The following is an 18,236-nucleotide window of genomic DNA, read 5'->3' on the forward strand; positions in this document are numbered from 1 at the left end:
GAGGGTAACTCCACAGGTGACTGATAGAGGGTGCATGGGGGGGGGCATATGTGCCCCCCCCCCAAGTTTGACCCCCGACTTAGCACTGCTCAGGATGGGACAGGTTTTTTGCCGCGCAGGCCAGTGGTGTGTTGGGGGGGGGGGGGGTGCGGCACTAAGCCGTGCCACAGAAGTGTAGGCGTGGATATGGGGCTTTTGGCCTGCCCCTGAGCCCACCCCCAGGCCTGCCCACAAATTGTGCCTCCCCAGACTCAGGAGGCACCTTTCACCCCTGGGTAACTCAGTCATTTTCCTGCGCTTAGACATGTATTAAAGGCTTGAATTCTGTTGGTGCCTTTGGAACTTGCTTCTCATGCAAGCAGTCTTTCTGGGTCTCCATGGGAATGCCTGTGAAAGGATTCTGGCAAGAGTAGGTCTTTTGTCATGTGGAATCCTCTCTACTAGTAACTTTTACAAATCCATCAATAGATTACAAACATGGCCTCCAGTCACCCCTGAGAGAATAATTTCTTTTCATCAGTGATCTGACTTTCACATTTTCAGCTAGGACCAAAAAGGTGAAGGACTTGATGTCACTTTAATATTCTCTAAACCATCCAATTCTCAATTCATTTTACTTTTCTGCAAACTATTTCAAATCACTCGTTTAAAGTACAAAGAACAGCCTGAGTCATAAGCCATTTATTGACTTGGAAATGATTTTATAAAACTCTTCTTTTTCTGAATAGCTCTTTTCAATAAAAAGTTAATTAAGAGGGTGTCAAAATTGTGAGAAATAACTAACCTGACTTCCAAGAGAGACATTTTATGGTGGTCCCTATTTTGCTGAAATCAGAATACAACAGCATACTTTTTGAGTATTTAATTACTCCTTTTTTGTAGCTGGACCTTGTCTTCTAAAAAAATAATATTTCCCTTATATTAAGATAAAAAGAGAATGCTCCTTTGAAATAAACAATTCCTATAAGCATTTATTGCTTTGTATATAACTTTTTATTTCTCTAAATTGCTTTCACATTCACTCTGTCATAATTGAGCAGAAGAGAGAGACAGGAAAGCTGAAGCACAATAACATTACCAAATATGAATTAACCACTTCACTTAATTGGTTTGATTCTTTAATGTATAATTTATATTGGCTAATTATACAGCTTTTGTCATTTAAGTGGTGAAGTAAATACAACCCATCAATCTTCTTTTGAAGCATATTTTAACAGTTGGAAATCAGCCACAACCATCCACAAGGCTACCTTAAAACCATCTAGCACCCAATGTGTTATGAGTGAGTCCACTAGGTCCAAGGCAGGATGTGCTGAATTGTCCTTTTTCTTAACCATTCATCATATGCATTACTAGGTAGGAAAGAATGAGTGTCAGTTCCTTTTTAAACAGAAAAATCACCAAATAAATATTTAAATGCGAATTGCTCTCATTCATCTTTTCCATACAAATATGACACCTCCCTTTCACCTGAGAGGTATTACATCATTTTCTTGATCTAATTTAGAACAAGGTCCCCTTTCCCTCCCATCAAACAAAAATCCTTCTTTTTAAGGGGGAGACAGAGGGGAGCATGTTTGGCTATGAAAATGTTTACAAATTATTTTTTCCCTTTGTCTGTGAAGGATGTAAAGTCATTTAGAAAGGCAGTTATAGGTTAGTTAAAATACACATTGAAAACCCCCATAGAGGCATACTTGTAGTAATGAAAACCATTCCTCCTTCCAGTTATAAAAATAGACTTCTGTTGTGAACTCTCTTGTTTTCTGAAATGTGGGTCAAGAGATACCTACAGCTCAAACAGTTTGGAGGTTCCCCTTTATTTTCACTGGTCCTTCTCATTATCTAAAGATATGCAACATGGGAATTCCCTGCTGAATACTCTTAAAACACAGTTATATATATATAAAACAAAAAACCCATGATCAATCCACGGTCTTCCAGCACTCGAATTTCATAGCCCATCTAAGCCTGCCTGATTTTTTAAGATACCCTCAGCAAGACAAAGATTATATTTACTTTCTTGTGTGTGTTTGGTAAACTTGGAATGCATTATTTATCTATGTAGTTTATTTTATATGTAGTTTTTCACTGTAGTTTCTTCATTAATAATATATGATCTTTTACTTTTTTGGAAAAAAATATAATCCTTCTAGTTAAACAAGGAAAATAAGTCTAAACCTTTTCCTGTTATATAAATAGTTTGTCATTCCATAATATAATAGGGCATGCAGCATCTTTGGCACAGGAACTTATTAGGTTACTTGCTCCATTAACAAACAACCTCTGTGAGGTTCTGAGTGTCCCCGCTCACACTGAACAAGTTGAGAGCACTCAGGGGTCTTGCAGGACTGGGCTTAATAGTGAAGCTTATTTTTAACACAAAACAGAGATTAGGCACTAGAGACTTCTAAAAAGTGACAACCCAGTGGGTAAGCAATCTACCCAATTAAACACTTGTCCTGCTTAAAAGAAGCTAAACTTTCAACGGGAAAAGAAAAACAATATGAAATAATCAACTGAACAAAAATGCAGTTATGACGCTTGAATTATTTCCTTCTTTATCTTCGTCTTTATCTCTATGCAATAGTGTGCTGTTGAGAAGTTCATGTGCATGACATGCCAAGTTAAATTCACTTAATCCTTTACTCTGTCTGAATATGTTTCCATTAACCAGAACATTTGCTTTTTCTGTTCTGCTTCAGTAGTTATTACTTCTCCCATACCTAGATACAGTAGTCGTTACTCCTCCCATGCCTAGATACATTCCCTGGGTTACATACCTCACAAAGACTGCTTCAGTGAATGATTATCCTGATAAATTATATCCTAATTCAATCGTGTTGAAGTGAATTGTACTCATAGTAGTCCAGGAATTATGTCAGAGGAAAAGTTTTTTGTGCAGTTAGTCCAATAAAATATAACACCTTCAAAAATCCTTGCCTCTCCCAATTCACTGGAATATTCCAACCTCTGATATTTTAGCTGTAGGCCATAATAAATGTTTATATCTAGTACCAATGTTCATCTTAGAAATTTCCTTCTTCTCTTTTGTTGAAAACTACTGCTATTATTTAGTTTCTTTGGCATTTGATATAATAGAAGAATTCCAGTAGGGTATAGAAAAGAAGACAAGCTTGAACTTTTGGGGATATTTTGCTCCCAAACAGCCATGATTGGACAGAAAAGTTATAACTACAGGACATACATTAAATAAAATCTTCAAGGTTGTCTTCATGGAGGTGTAAAAAAAGAAGAATCTCATTGTTTCTCTGTGGGGAAAAAAACATTGTTTGGCATATGTGATGCTAATATATTTTTCTTTACACTTTCAAAGCCTTCTGTCTATTAAGCCACAGAGTTATATTGTAAGATAAGTTCAAGAGCTGACTCAAGCCCATAACAGCGAAGAGTGCAGGAACTTTGACATAAAAAAGAACATTATTAGGTTACTTGAATATTGTGAGCTATGAATTGGTCACACTAGAGAGTTCTGTTTGAGCTTTCTGTTGGTTCTGAGACTTCTGCTAAAATGTAATGGAATCCACTACTGAGGGAGGGTAGGTCAAATGTTTATAAATGAGAGAAAATTATGTTATTGTAACAACACAGGTATGGTTCTATGATTTGGGGTCCTGTTGACTGAGGGCCAGTAACATGTAATTACAATATAAGATGGATACCTCACAAAGTAGACTTGCAATTCATTACACTCAGAGCTATATAAATAGTGGGGGCCTTGTATTTGTCATTTTATTTCCAACTTTGTTTTATTTCCAACTTGTTTACAAAATATACTGTTCTGATTATATGAGAATGTCTTGCTTTGTGTCCTTGCATAGGTGACTGGTAGGGGGTGCACGTGCCACCCTGACAGCTGACACTGATGCTGTTGGTAGAGCTGGTGCCACCTCTGATAGGGTCAGCGGCTTCTGCAAGTGCCTCCCCAGATTCAGGAGGCACCAGTCACTCATGTGTCTTTGGCAACTAATAATCTGGTGTGACTCCCTAGGCTTGGGATTGCTTAATGTTTGCAAAGCTTATTACTTTGAGTAAACTCTTAAGGACCTCATTTTCAGACATGCTGAATAGCCACAACTCTGCTAAGCTTCAAAGAGAGATGCAGGTGATAACACTTCTGAAAATCAGGTGCTAATTCATTCAGACCTTTTCCAAATTAACACATTTCTGAAAAAAGCCTAATTTAGACTAAATCATATAAATTGTTGGTACGTGATCTCTACTTTTCTGCTAAGAGTATTTTCCAAAACAGAATAAACCTTGATAGGTTAATTGGGTGCAACAGACTTTAACCCACTTCTCACAAGAATTGTATTTAGACAGGAACCAGTACTACTTCTGATTTTACTATCAGAAGTCATTTGGGCAAAATGCAGACATTTAAAAAGCCCAAGGTCAAATAGATCTAAGTTACACACTTTTCTGTAAGTGGTGTGTTTAGATTAGTAGCGAACAAAACACACATTCAGCCTTGGTGGGCGGGGATACAAATCTTAGCTAGAGTTCCGCCATTTTTAAACGGGTCTAAGCATGCCAAACTTCTCTTCTGTTTTGGGTATAGACTTGTTTTCTGTGCCAAACTTCTTTTCTGTTATGGGTATAGGCCAGTTTCCAATCACCTGTATTGATAAAAATATAATATCTGTACCTGGCTTTGAAGAGTGATATCCACTTTGCTTGAACATTCTATTACTACCAAAACCTCTTTTTCTTGTTTTAGAAAAAGGTGTAACTTACCAGCTCTGGATCAGATCTTGTAAAATGCCAATACATTTTTTTATTGAAAAATCTGCATGATTGGACCTTCTATTCTGTAAAATCATTTCTTTTCCTCAGTCATAATGGATAAAAAAATCTATTTCAAATTATTTCATCATGAGTTAGTCCCCCTGCTGCCTGGCCTCCAACTCTAATTCTTTTTAAAGGTTTATTTACATTGATATCATAAACCACACTCATTTGGAAATTGATGTTTAACATAGAATGAAACATACTCTTTGGAAACCGGGGCGGGTTGTCATTTACATCCGTGAGAGTGATGTTTACAGTGGTAGTGCCAGCTAGTCCTCCCAGCTGTCCTCCCATGTCCTTGGCTTGGATCAGTACCTGATACTGTTCTTTAACCTCCCGATCCATGTTTGGCAAAGCTGTTCTTATTACACCTTGGAGGAAAAAGAGAGAAATCCAGTACATATAAAGAAAAGCAATCTGACTGCAAGTCAACTGATTATACAATGCTGTAAGCAGTACTTTTTTAAAATAGCTTTAACAGCAAGTTTTTAAGTGCAGGTTAGACAAATATTTCTTTGAGATCATCTGACAGAGATGATCCTGTCTTGAGTTGGTCTGAATTTCTTCAGGTCTCTTTCAGCCCTATGTTTCTGATTTCTTTAGACAGTCAATTAAAGACTTACAAGCTTCAGTGGAGGAATGTGTTTTCTTTAATGGTGTGAATAAGGAGAGGATGAATGTCTGTTACATCAAGAAGGAAAAGTTGTGAGGAGCAGCCCAGATCCTTAAATGGGAGAAGGTGTGAACTTTTGACAAAAGAAATGCAGAAAGATGTGAGTAGCCATTATTGTTTTCAGGCAAACAGAACACCCCACATCTCTACCAAAACGGAGACGCTCACTAAGTAGCATCCCTTTTTACAAATTGAAGTGTTAGATGATCAAATAATCATCTGATATGACAACTGAATGTGCTGAAACCTTTTACTTGTTTGAAAAGCTATTGTAAATATCCTACTTGCACTACTAAATATAAAATTAATCATTAGTTAATTCAGTTTGAACAGCCGACATGTAGGTCTTCAATAACTTACTTTTTGATATGTTAAAAGTGTGGCTTATGGCCTAATTCCTTCAGAAAGGTATGCTATCTTGTCATAAACCAGCCCCATATAATGCAATATAATTAAGCAATAAGTCTCTGAAAATGGTTCAGTGCAGGCAGTTTAATGCAGACAGCCTGTGTGGTTATGAAGCAAGCCAGTTGGAAAAGGATTATTATTATTTCAGAAATTCTTATTTATGAATGTTTGGCTGGTTGGTTTTAAAAGCAGTCTTCCTTTCTGGTGTTATAATGTAGGTAGTGTGATAAGAAACACTCTCTTGGGATGCTTGTTATTTCTTTAGCAATTAACAGCTGGTGTGTCAACCAGTAAGAATGGAATCAATTAGTTTATAATGCTTGTTAGGAGTCTAGAAATAACTTTTGATTTGATTTGCCATTTTCTCAACTTATCAAAAATTCCTATTAAATTGAATTGTATAACAATAAAATTGTTTTTTTTTTTTCATTTCTAACATTGATGGTGGTAATAACAACAATTAATAATCATGTCCTCCCTCCTACCCTGCCATGGCATTCTGGGAACTGTATAAACCCAGAAAAATAATAACTTTCATCTACTGCTTTTTTTAAACAATTAGGCACACATGCATATAGCACTGAAGCAACATATTGTCATTCTTTTTAAAAATACAATATTATAAAATGGGCTTTGCTTGGCAAGGCAGAACTATCAAATTATAAAGTTCAAGAACAGATAAAGTAACTGAAAATACAGATGCAAAAAGTGAATAAAACACTAAGTGTCAGCGCTGTGTATCACTGCTAAAATAATGTATTAGGGATTGACAATAGAAAGGAAAAGTTGCAATATATTTTTTATCACAACAATATTTTTTGTAAAGAGGAAAACCCTGATCAGCTTTCCACTTAAAACAGTCTTTCCCCAGGTTTACATCTATGCTGTTTTACAACATCTTTCTTAAGATCAAGTCTAAAGAATAAAGAGCTATGGAAATTAATAATTTCTCTTATCATGAATAAAAGTAAAAAGAAAATGAAAATATCCCCCCAAAGGGGGAAGAGGTCTGATATATGCAGTACTTGGTGGAACAAGCAGAGACTATTTCCTGACCAAGAGGTGCAATTCATTTGATTTTTACATTACTCTTTTAGATATTATGGAGTTGCTTCAACTCTGTTCAAAATCTTCCTAATGATGCTCAGTAAATGAAGAATTGGCTGTCATTCTGGAACTGAAGTGCCTAATCAGCCACTGTTTTTCCTGTCTGGAAGTCTGAGGGCATTCTGCAATTTTTCTATGAGAGATCTCTGTCTCCAGTAAAAATCAATGAGAATAATTTTAATGTCTAAAATAGTTCATAGGCATTTTTTCCCTCACCTCTCACTGTATATTAAAAGACTAAATGATAAACAACCTCTTCTACTGGAAGGCATGTATTATACAGGAGGGCCAAAGAACATATTTAAGACTAACCAGAGAAAACAATAATTTGAAGTAATGACTGCCAGGAAAGAATAGAATACAGGAAAAGTTAGGGCCACATTACATATTACACTTAGAACATGTTAAATGCATTTAAAATATGAACATCCAAGTGTTCAAACACTAAAACACATGCTAAGTGCACTTGTGTCACTGCAAAGTTGCAACTTTTTACAGGAGGAGTGTTACTTCAAACAATCTGGAAATACATGTTCAGCTGTCATCATGGAGAAAATATGAACAATTTGCAGTCCTCCAGCATTGCCTAACCCTGTTTATAGAGGCAGGTGGGACTGGGCAACTAGGCAAAAGATTCCCTAAGTGGTGTATTCAAATTAGTGACAAGAGAAAGAAGAGGAGCTGATTCTTGCATCCCCCAACTCCCATCAGCTAATTGTTTGTCCTGGCCACAACATCACACCAGAGTCTTGAACAAACTCAATGCAGGGCTGAGGCTAACAATAAGCTGTTTGTCAGTCCTAGCCCCACAACTGTACTAGATCCAGTTCAAGACTTCGGTGCATAGCTGGGGCTGGGATTGACAATCAGTGAGCTGTGCTTGTTAGAGATCATAATAAACACGATCAGAACATTTTCTAACTTTAATACTGCATAGATGTAACATGTGCTGTGTGTCCCATGTGACAAAGCCCTTAGTATTTCTTCTTCATTTTACAAAGAATAGGAGAATGTTCCCTCAAGACTTATTCTAAGAAAGATATCTCCACACATTTCCTACTGTGCTGAATGCATTTACATTTCTCTTCCTGCAAGATTTTAGAATAAAATCAACTGTGTTTCTAGCACTTAATAATACTTGAAGATTTGGAAATATGATAACACTGCAGCTTCCAACTGGCTAGAATTGATCAAATGTAGGTCTCAATGCTGAAGGTAGGACCTGGGTCCATATTGAGCCAACTATATTCAACTGGTCTTAAAATGATGTGTGCAAGAACGTAATACAAACCAAAATTTTTAACCCCTAATATATGTCAAATATGAATGTGTTGTTAAAATTAGGGGTTACATTTTTAACCCCTAATATATGTCAAACATGAATGTGTTGGTAAAAACCCTGAATATCCATCTTCTTATCTATGTGTTAATGTTTCTGTTTTCTATATCTGCCATTACCTTGTGTATCCTCCCAAAGGGCCCTATATTCCTCTTCCTTATCAAAAGCACCAGAAGGGAGACATATTCTGGGACTGTGAAATGCTAGTGTTTGAACTTCTCAGCTATGTTCTACATAAGAGAAATGGGATAAGGCTATCAAATATTTGGGAATATCTATTCCCACACCACATGGAGTTTAGACTGGTTATGTCTATCATCTCTCTTGAGGTGGCTTTCAGACTCTCTATTGTCTGCATAGCATCAGTGCCCTCATGGCTGATTCCTTTGCTTTGAACCTTTTTCAACAAAAGGTCAGACTGAAAGATAAAGGCACCCAGAAATGCTGGGAGCTCCTGGAGGGTATTCTAGCAGGCTGAGGATTTACTCAACTCAAACAGTCTTTGTTTGCCTGCAGTCCTTGTTTACTGTCTCTGCTTCTCCAAGGCAAATTATCTCCATGCAGAAATGAACACAGACAGTTAACAATACAAAGAAACAGGTAGCATGTGGTCTTTTCCCAGACCAACAAGAGGGCCCAGGCTTGAGTCTGCCACCACCAGCCCATACTCTAGCAAGTCCCAATCTCTCTGTTAACTCACAGTGTCTCAGCATCTCTCTGGGCTTCTTCATAGTCTCTCAGAACCATAGAGAGTGTCCTAGCTCAGGCTTCCATCTCCAACCCCATGGCTGGAATTCCTGTCTCCCCCATGGGGTCTCTCTGGGAGCCTTTTAACTCCCACAGAGCTAGCTAGTTACTAGGGCTCTGAGAAGCTTGGGTCACTGATTTGATTTGGCCCAATTTGGCGGCCAAATCTCCAAATCCAAATAAAATCAGGAGACCCTATAATCTCTCCAAATAGATTCAGAGAGATTCAGAGAGAATTGATGATTCAGACATAGACACAGCTTTAAATATTTTTTCTACGTACTTCAAGGTACCAGGCGGCTCATGAATGCTGAGACACTGGGACAGATGGAGCATCCCACGGGAGCGCAGAGGGATGCCCAGCGCAGTCAGCAGTGGACCCAGAAGTGGACCAGAAGCACTTCCGGTCCACTTCTGGGTCCGTTGGGGAGTGCGCGGACCCTCTCCCCTCCATTCTTCAGTTCAGTGACTGGTGATTCCTGGGTCGGGGGGGAGGGGCACCCGGGGTCCCCCCACAGCTGATCATCAAGCCAGGGGGGTTGGGGGGGGTACCTCATGTGCTCAGCGGTGGACCCAGAAGTGGACCGGAAGTACTTCTGGTCCACTTCCGGGTCTGCCGCCGAGCACATGGGGGGCCCCCTGTGCTCCTCTGGAATGCTCCACCTACACCACTATCATAGCATTAACGAGACACGCCTGGTACCTCGAGGTATATAGAAAAAGTATTTAAAGCTGTGCCTATGCCCGAATCACTGATTCTCTGAATCGGCATCAGCCAAATCAAATTGGGACAGTGAATTGGATTCAGCCAAATCAAATTGGGACAGTGATCCGAATTAACAAATTGAATCACTGTCACTGATTCAAGCTGAATCTGAATTGAATACATCCCATTTCACACACTCTGAATAGTTAACTTTGTCAGCTGGATAAATCCTCCAGAGTGGTCCTGCAGCTGTAGCTCCTTCCATGCAGCCTGTTACAGGTACAATAGATTCATAGATTCATAGATGTTAGGATCGGAAGGGACCTCAATAGATCATCGAGTCTGACCCCCTGCATAAGCAGGAAAGAGTGCTGGGTCTAGATGACCAGCTAGATGTTCATCTAACCTCCAATATTGGAAGTCCAACAAGATGACATGATGGAAGCACAACAAGAATGGCAGGAAACCAATGTGGCTGCACAAGGAGTTTCTAGGATGCCTCAAATGTAAAAATAAAGCATACAAGCAATGGAAAAATGGGCAGGTCACCAAGGAAGCTTACCAGGAAACAGGAAGAAACTGCAGAGACAAAATCGGGAAGGCAAAGATAAAGAATTAGTTCTACCTGGTCAGGAAAATTAAAGACAACAAAAAGAGGTTCTATAAATGTGTTGGTTAGAAAAGGAAAACCAAAGAAGCTGTGGGTCAACTGTTAACTAGCCAGGAAGAACCCTTAACAGAAAATGCAAAGAAGGTGGGCTACTTAGCCTTAGAATTCACAAAAAAAAAAATTAAACTGTAGCCAGATGCCTAATAAGGAATATTTGCATAAGGAAGGGGACAAGCTGGATAAAATAAGAAGAGAGACAGTCAGAGAGCTTTTGATGAGCCTTGATGAGCAGGGCCTAATAAACTTCATCCTAGGGTAATGAAAGAACTGGCAGAAGACATCTTTGAGCCCGTGGCAATGGTATTCTTGAAGTTCTGACAGATGAGCAAGGTACCAGAGGACTGGAAAAGAGCCAGTATAGCCTGTTTAAAAAAGGCAAAAAGAAACCCAGGGGAATAGACTGGTTAGCATTACCTCAATACTTGAACACTTATTGGACCATATCTTAAGGAAGGTCATTTGTAAGTATCTAGAGGAGGAAAGGCCCATCACAAGCAGCTAGTATGGATTTACTAAGAACAAACTGTATCACACAATCTTAGTTTCCTTAAGAAAGTAACTATTTTGGGTGAATGAAGGGAATGCTGTGGATATATATTCAGACTTTAGCAAGACTTTTGACAAAGAACTGCATGATTGTCTTATAAACAAATTGGACAAATGTGGGCTGGACAAAACTTCTACAAGGTGGATAGACAGCTCTTTCAATAACCACAAGCAAGGGGTGTGTACTGGTCCCACTGATGTTCAATATGTGTATTAATTATTTGGATCCTGGCATAGAAAGCTTCTTGAGCAAGTTTGCCCACAAGACAAAACTGCATAGGACTGTGAACACACTGCAGAATGGGAACACAATACAGAAGGACTTCAACAGAATGGAAACCTGAAATGAAGCTAATAGGATGAAGTTGATTTTTGATAAATGCAAGGTACTATAGCTCGAGAAGAATAATCAAAAACACAAATACAAAATGGGTGACACCTGGCTGGATGCCAGCACTATGGAGAAGGATCTGGGAGTGTTGGTAGATCAAAGACTCAATATGAGTCTTCAGTGGGGTACAAAAGGCAAATCTGGTTTTGGGATGCATCAACAGAAGTATTATATGCAAGGTGTGGGAGGTGATCGTGCCTCTCTTCTCAGTACTGGTTAGGTCTCATCTATAGTATTCAGTTTTGGGCTCTACATTTTAAAAGAGACGTGGAGAAGTTAGAGAGGATTCAGAGGAGTGCGACAAAAATGATAAAGGGCTTGGAAGGGAATTCATACAAGGAGAAGCTGAAGGAGCTAGGGATAGATTAGGCTGTGGAAAAGAAGCTTAAGAAGGGACATGATACCAATCTTCAAAAGAAGAGGTGAAAACACCTTTTCTCTCTTACTGTGAGGACTAGGGTTTGGTCCAATTGCCATGTACATTTAGGATGGATATCAGGAAAAACTTCTTCACTGTTAGCCTAGGGAAGTTGTAGACTCTTCACCATACCCATCATCTGCATGTAGTAGTGTGTGTGTGTGTGGGGGGGGGGGGGGAGGTTGTGTGTTTGGGGTGTGAGGGAAGGTGTGGGTATATGTGTGTGCGTGGGAGGGTGAGGTATGTATGTGGGTACAGTGGGGGTTGGGGTGTTGGGAGGATGTGGGTGTATGGAAAGGTATAGGTGTGTGGGGGAGTTTGTGGGGGGTGCGGGCATGTGTATGGGGTGTGTGTCCCCAGAGACACATGGGACAGCAGCGTGCAGGCCAGCCTGGCCCAGCCCCACAGCATACAGCTCCCACATTCCCACCCCAGGCCCCGGTCCCACATGGTGGCAGCATGCAGGGCCAGTCCCATTTGGCCCCATAACATGTGGCTCCTGCCCAAGTTCCTGGCCCCACGTGGTGGCAACATGTGGGGCCAGCCAGCCCCAACCCCATAGTGCACTGCTCCCCACTCTCACAGTCCCCCTTTCCCCCCAACAGGAGTTCTTGGCCTCTGCCCTGGTGAGTCCTTTACCTGAATTTCAACTCTCACAGGGAGGGCGGGCTGGGAAACAACCACAGGGTCACCAGGCAAAAACATCTGCCAGGCAGAAGCTTCTTGTCTCTAGCACCCCTTACCTTGGGGCGAGGGCTGGGGCAGGCCAGGTCAGGCCAGGTTGGGCTGGGGTGGGGATTGGCTGCTTAGCAAGCAGAGCCAGAGCTGCTGCCCAAGCTTTCAGAGGGGCAGCTGAGGGCTAGGGCCAGTGATAATTGTCTTTTGGATTTTGGAGGGGACCTGCAGGCTGGATGGAATTGCCTGGCAGGCTGAATCCATATTTTGCTTGTCCCTGGGTTGTGTTGTGTCTTGTGTTGTGTCAGGGTTGACTGTGTAGTTTTGCTAAGTGGTTAGACAATGGATTTGTATAGGATGTTTTGGATAGGGATGTTCCTCAGATAGGGGGTTGAACTACATGAGCTATGGAGGTCCCCTCTAGCCCTATTTCGCTATGTTTTTATGTGTACAATGTAATATAATGCTGCTCAGAGTAGCTTGAATCTATATATAATTTTATATGAGTGCATCAGTATTTCAAGTGAACATACAATCATGCTGTTTGCTTTATAATTTCTTTCTTAGGACCTGTGACTTCTCTTTTCAAAACCAAGTTCCACTTGAGTAGCTTAGTCAATTGGGATCATGGTTTATAAATTTTCCCCTCTGTATGATCTTCCAGGACTATTTAGAGGTAATTTATTCTCATATGTTCTGATCAGAACTAAATAAACTGGTAAGACCACATGAAACATTTCAGGATAACTTGTTCTAATTTGTAGGTATTTGGTAACGTCATTGACTATTGCTGAGATATCAGCTTATAGCAAGACAAAGATTTCTGGTTCACCATGACATCACTTTCCATTTCCCATAAGACTGTGTCAAACAGCTAGCATTAAGGTTAAGTCTCCCCCTTCCTCCCCCAGGTACCTAAAAATGTCACATTTTGATTCTGAAAGTAAAGATGCTGGTCATATCCTGAAATATGATGTCCTGCTAAATGGAGCATATGAGAAAGGAACTTGCCCTTTGGAGATCATATACTAATAGTGCTGTGCAGCTCCCACCTCCAATTATTGATTAATCAGGTAGAAAGTCTCCTTAACACTCAATCTGACATTCAAGAACAGCTTCACTGCTAAGAGAAATTCCATGTGTTCAAAGGGACTTGTGGGCAACTATTCTTCTACATATTCAAGACACACCCTTTGTAGCACTATGTAAGTTCTTAGTTTCTTCTCTGAATTATTCAATATAGAAATAGGAATGACATTTAGAAATATAGGATAAGACACCCAATTAACAAGTCTTACAGTCCTTGAGTATTACAGTCTCTTTACATATACCTATGCTACCATGGTTAATAACCTCTTTCTTCCAGCAAAGAAGAGGGCAGATACTGATCCCTTGTCCTACCATTTCAAATTAACAATATGAAACTAAAGAATCATTGCTTGAGAATACTAGAATCTAAGCAAGTGAGTAAATAAAATGAAAAACTGAGATAGGGAATTAAACTGTGAAAAAAGGGAAGGAAATGCACAGCACTTAATGCCAGGTACAGCCTTAAAAGCATGGAAGATATACTATAGCAGGAAAGACCTCTCTAATTCATACATATTTTAGACCTTCTAAATTATATGTCTGGTGGCAGTTTATTCCAAACCTGATTGGTAACAAGACTGCACTATGTGCAAAGTGAATGTATTGGCTTTTGGATGTATCATCACATTAGGCATTTATTTTTATGCAACCCAAAAACACTGACCACATGGATGTTTAATCAAAGTTTAAACATTTCAAAGGGTAATGGATAATGTTATTGCTGATGAAATGTTTACCTGTCTTAGGATCAATGGAGAAATATGGTTGCCCCTGAAGTATGCTGTAAACCACTCTGGCACTGTTTCCATACGTGGGATCATCAGCATCTGTAGCTTTGACTTGAAGCACGTAAGCACCTACAAAAAATACAGGCATTTTAAGTTCCAATAGAAAACGTAGATTAAGGATTTTTTCTAGTTTTTTGGTGGACTCTGCTATAATCCACTTTTCTTTGGAAACAGGGACAAGAAAAATTTGTGTCTCGGGCTCTTAACAGTAAAAATGTAAGTAGCACCAGGGAGAAAACATGGTGGATATTCTGTATTCAGAAGAACTTAAATGCCATTCGGTATCTGCAAACTGGATGGGAAAGCAGTTAGTTTCTTCTACAGAAGGAGACCAGATGCAACAGGGAATGCAGGTCAGGGTAGGAGGGAGGAAGCTAAAGAAAACTGGGTTTCCTGGGAATTTTACCAGTTTAAAGTAAAAGTTCACTGGAAATCATATATTTGAGCAATGTGGCCCTGAGGATCTAAATGGGCATTTATACACATACCTTTTCACACTGTGACATGCTGGTGATCTGACATGTTGAAGCAGACTCAATTAATCGAGTCTGCTCCACGTGTAAGCAGATGCACACTCTGCTGCATCACATACAGTTGTATAAGTGGTGAAATGCACATCAGCGTGCAGAAAACGGTGACAGTGTGCTTTTGTACTAAAACATCTTCAATGTGTTTTCATTCAAAAGCTCACCACCACCATTTTCTCAGTGCTGACTTACATTTAGCCATTTATACAAATGCATGCACCGCAGTGTTGTGCAAGTGCAAGCATGTGTACAAATGCCCAGTAAGGCAAGGGCAACTTTGGAGACCCTGACACTCTGAAACCTAACATCTTTACCAAAGTCTGCTGAAATCCATACTAATGTTCATCATTTAAGAGAAAAAAGGCAGTATCAAGTGTTTACATCTGCCTAGGGTGCTTAGCTTGAGGCAAAATTACAGAGCCATAGAATCATAGGGACCTCAAGGTCACCTGGTTCAACCCCCAGCATGACTGTAGGAATTATCCCCACCCAATGCTTATCCAACCTCTTCAGAAAAACCTCCAACGAAGAAAGTTTTGCAACTTCCTTGAACTGTCCATTCCACTGTTTCACTCAGTATGTTGGTTTCTTTGCTATTAGTTAAACAAAGGCAATTAATAATACTGCTTACATTGTTGTATCTGCTCACTATGGAAATTCATTTCATTTAGTTATCAACTCAGGGGTCCCTCCAAATGTTAGTATCAACAGTCATTGTCTTTTCTGATAATAGAGATTTTACAACTGCATGCAGAAAGAGACACCTGTGTGACACCAGCTCTAGAGATTTCACTTACGGGAAAACGATTTTACTAAGCCTGAAGAAAAACCAGGCAACATATTTGGAGGCTGATGTTCCCAGCAGAAGGAGAGGTTTGACATTAATAAAAGAATAAGACCTATGAAGAGGTTCAGTTATTTTTTAAAACCAAAAAAATATTTCCCTTACATGCATAATAGGTGTTGCTGAAAATATAATGCCAAATTTTGATATGAATAGTTAGGAATACCACCATGACACATACAGAACAGGTATTTGTGCACACAAACAAACAATCATGAGAATAAAATCTGTCAGTTGGCATTGAAGCAATTATTTAAGGAAGCAATGACTTGTTCTGCCTGCAAATAGAACAATAAATACTGTACTACAAGCGCTACACTGCAGCCTCTTAGAAACAAACACTCTCTAGTCTAGAATACAGGCCAACAAGCAGTCTATATATTTTCAAAGAAATAGATATTTTATTTAGGGAATTGGCTAAGAAATCTAGGCTTCAGTCTTGTTCATCACAGGCCAGCAAGAGACAGCAGCACTGCTGAAACAGAGCATTCAGTTTCATATAGTACTTACATATACTAGATATTCATAATCAGCCATGTCTGTAGGAAACATAAAATGAAGTTACTTTTGTTCCCATACAGGGTACTCATGCAATGATGTACATAGGATGGCAGACAACCTAGACAAAAATGTGTATTTGAGTTAATAGTGAATTCTTAATATAACATGGCTGTCTTGGGAACTTCTTTATTGATGCTAATCACCTTAAACACACCAAAAAAGCTGTGATATACAGCCAAGCCCTCAGATACCACCGCATTTGTACCGAAGAGAACACCCGGGATTGCCACCTCACCAATCTTAAAAAGGCTTTCACCCAGTAAGGACGTTCCTCCAGAGATGTAGATCGCACGTTTGACAGAGCCACCTGGATACCACGTGACGAACTGCGGCAGTACAGAAGAAAAACACCCACAAATCGCACGCCTCTGGTTATGACGTATCATCCCTCCCTTGAACCTGTACGGAAAATCCTCAAAAAATTGCAACCCATACTAGACAGAGACCCTATTCTTAAAAAGATCTTCCCAGAGCCACCCATCCTAGCCTTCAAACAAGCACCGAACCTCGCCAACCTCATCACCAGAAGCAAACTTCCTCAAGCTCAGAACGCACCAAAAGGATCCAGACCGTGCCAGGACAAGAAATGCAACACCTGCCAACACATCTCCACCACCCCTACTATTACTACACCCCACAACAGAGACATCAGCATCCCAGGATCTTACAGCTGCACCTCCAGAAATGTTATATACCTCATCCAATGCACCAAATGCCCTGATGGAAGATATGTAGGAGAAACCAAACAACAACTGCGCACCAGAATGAATGCACACCGGAAATCCATCAAAGACAGAAATACCCAATTACCGGTGGGGGCACATTTCTCACAGGAGAGCCACTCTCTGTCCAATCTCTCAGTCCTGATCCTCAAGGGAAACTTACACAACACTTCCCAGAGATGAGCCTATGAGCTCCATTTCATCAACCTGCTGGATACTAGAGATCATGGACTAAACATAAACATTAGATTTTTGATACATTACAATCTGCCTGGCAACTGACTCCCCAGCCCAGCCCCTGGCTTGTTTACTTTTCATTCCATCCAGGAAGAGCACACACCAACTGCTGAAACTTCCTTAGCCTGACGAAGGGTTTTTGAACCCAAAAGCTTGCTTAATAACTATTCTCCAACTATTTGGGTTGGTCTAATAAAAGATATCGAATTCACCCAAGGAACCTTGTCTGCCAATATTAACTACATAAATTTACTACGTTTCCCTTGTACTTCATATGAAGCAGCAGTTCTAAACATCTGGGCTGCAGACAGTGAACTCATCACGAAGTTGGTTCTTCCTCAATGTTTATAAAAATATTACTTTCCTAATATTACACTTCTATGTATGCAGTATTTGTCATTGCCACCTTCATTTAAGCAATCACAAATAGGAAAGGAAATGGAATATGCAAAAGTGAATGTGAGAGGAGATGGCATCACAGAAAATCTTCCTATTATGATGTGGTTTGCAGAACAAAAGACATTTGAAAACATCTGGTGTTCCCCCAAGAGTACCCAGGGAACATTGCAAATGCTGTAGAATTGTTATATAGGCATGTGTGTACATGTGTAGATATATATAAAGGGAGGTGCGTCTCGCTCTCTCACTCTCTCTCTAGTTATATGTAATGTGTGTGTGGGGGGGGAGTTCTATCTCTCTCGCTTGCTCTCTCTCTCTCTATAGCTCTATGTAGATATAGATATGTATTTAAGGTCCCCTAGCACTAACTTTGATGTACTTGTCAAAGTTTGTTTTAATAACACCCCCCACAGCTAATCTGATAGAAAATGAATCTGATCACAGAAGGGTTTGACATTTTTGGAGGCTTCCCCCTTCCCCACGACATGTATCTACTTATCAGGATTGTCAGCAGTGCTAGAGCATTGGAACTAATAGTGTAAAAGAACTGGACATTTGTTGGTTAATTCTGTGCATG

At 39.9% G+C, this 18,236-nt stretch overlaps 1 protein-coding gene across 3 annotated transcripts in view; it reads right to left on the reverse strand.

The window, feature by feature from the left end:
* CDH12 (cadherin 12) overlaps nucleotides 1-18,236 on the reverse strand; it is a 976,881-nt gene that overhangs the window by 97,977 nt on the left and 860,668 nt on the right. For all 3 annotated transcript variants that reach the window (XM_059728628.1, XM_059728629.1, XM_019483342.2), the window contains 2 exons: nucleotides 14,319-14,438; nucleotides 5,016-5,183 (listed from right to left, as the gene is read on the reverse strand). In XM_059728628.1, the coding sequence (XP_059584611.1) occupies nucleotides 5,016-5,183; nucleotides 14,319-14,438 (288 nt within the window). The remainder of the gene's footprint in view (nucleotides 1-5,015; nucleotides 5,184-14,318; nucleotides 14,439-18,236) is intronic.

Source organism: Alligator mississippiensis, chromosome 5, assembly GCF_030867095.1.
Source record: "Alligator mississippiensis isolate rAllMis1 chromosome 5, rAllMis1, whole genome shotgun sequence".
Lineage (NCBI taxonomy): Eukaryota > Metazoa > Chordata > Crocodylia > Alligatoridae > Alligator > Alligator mississippiensis.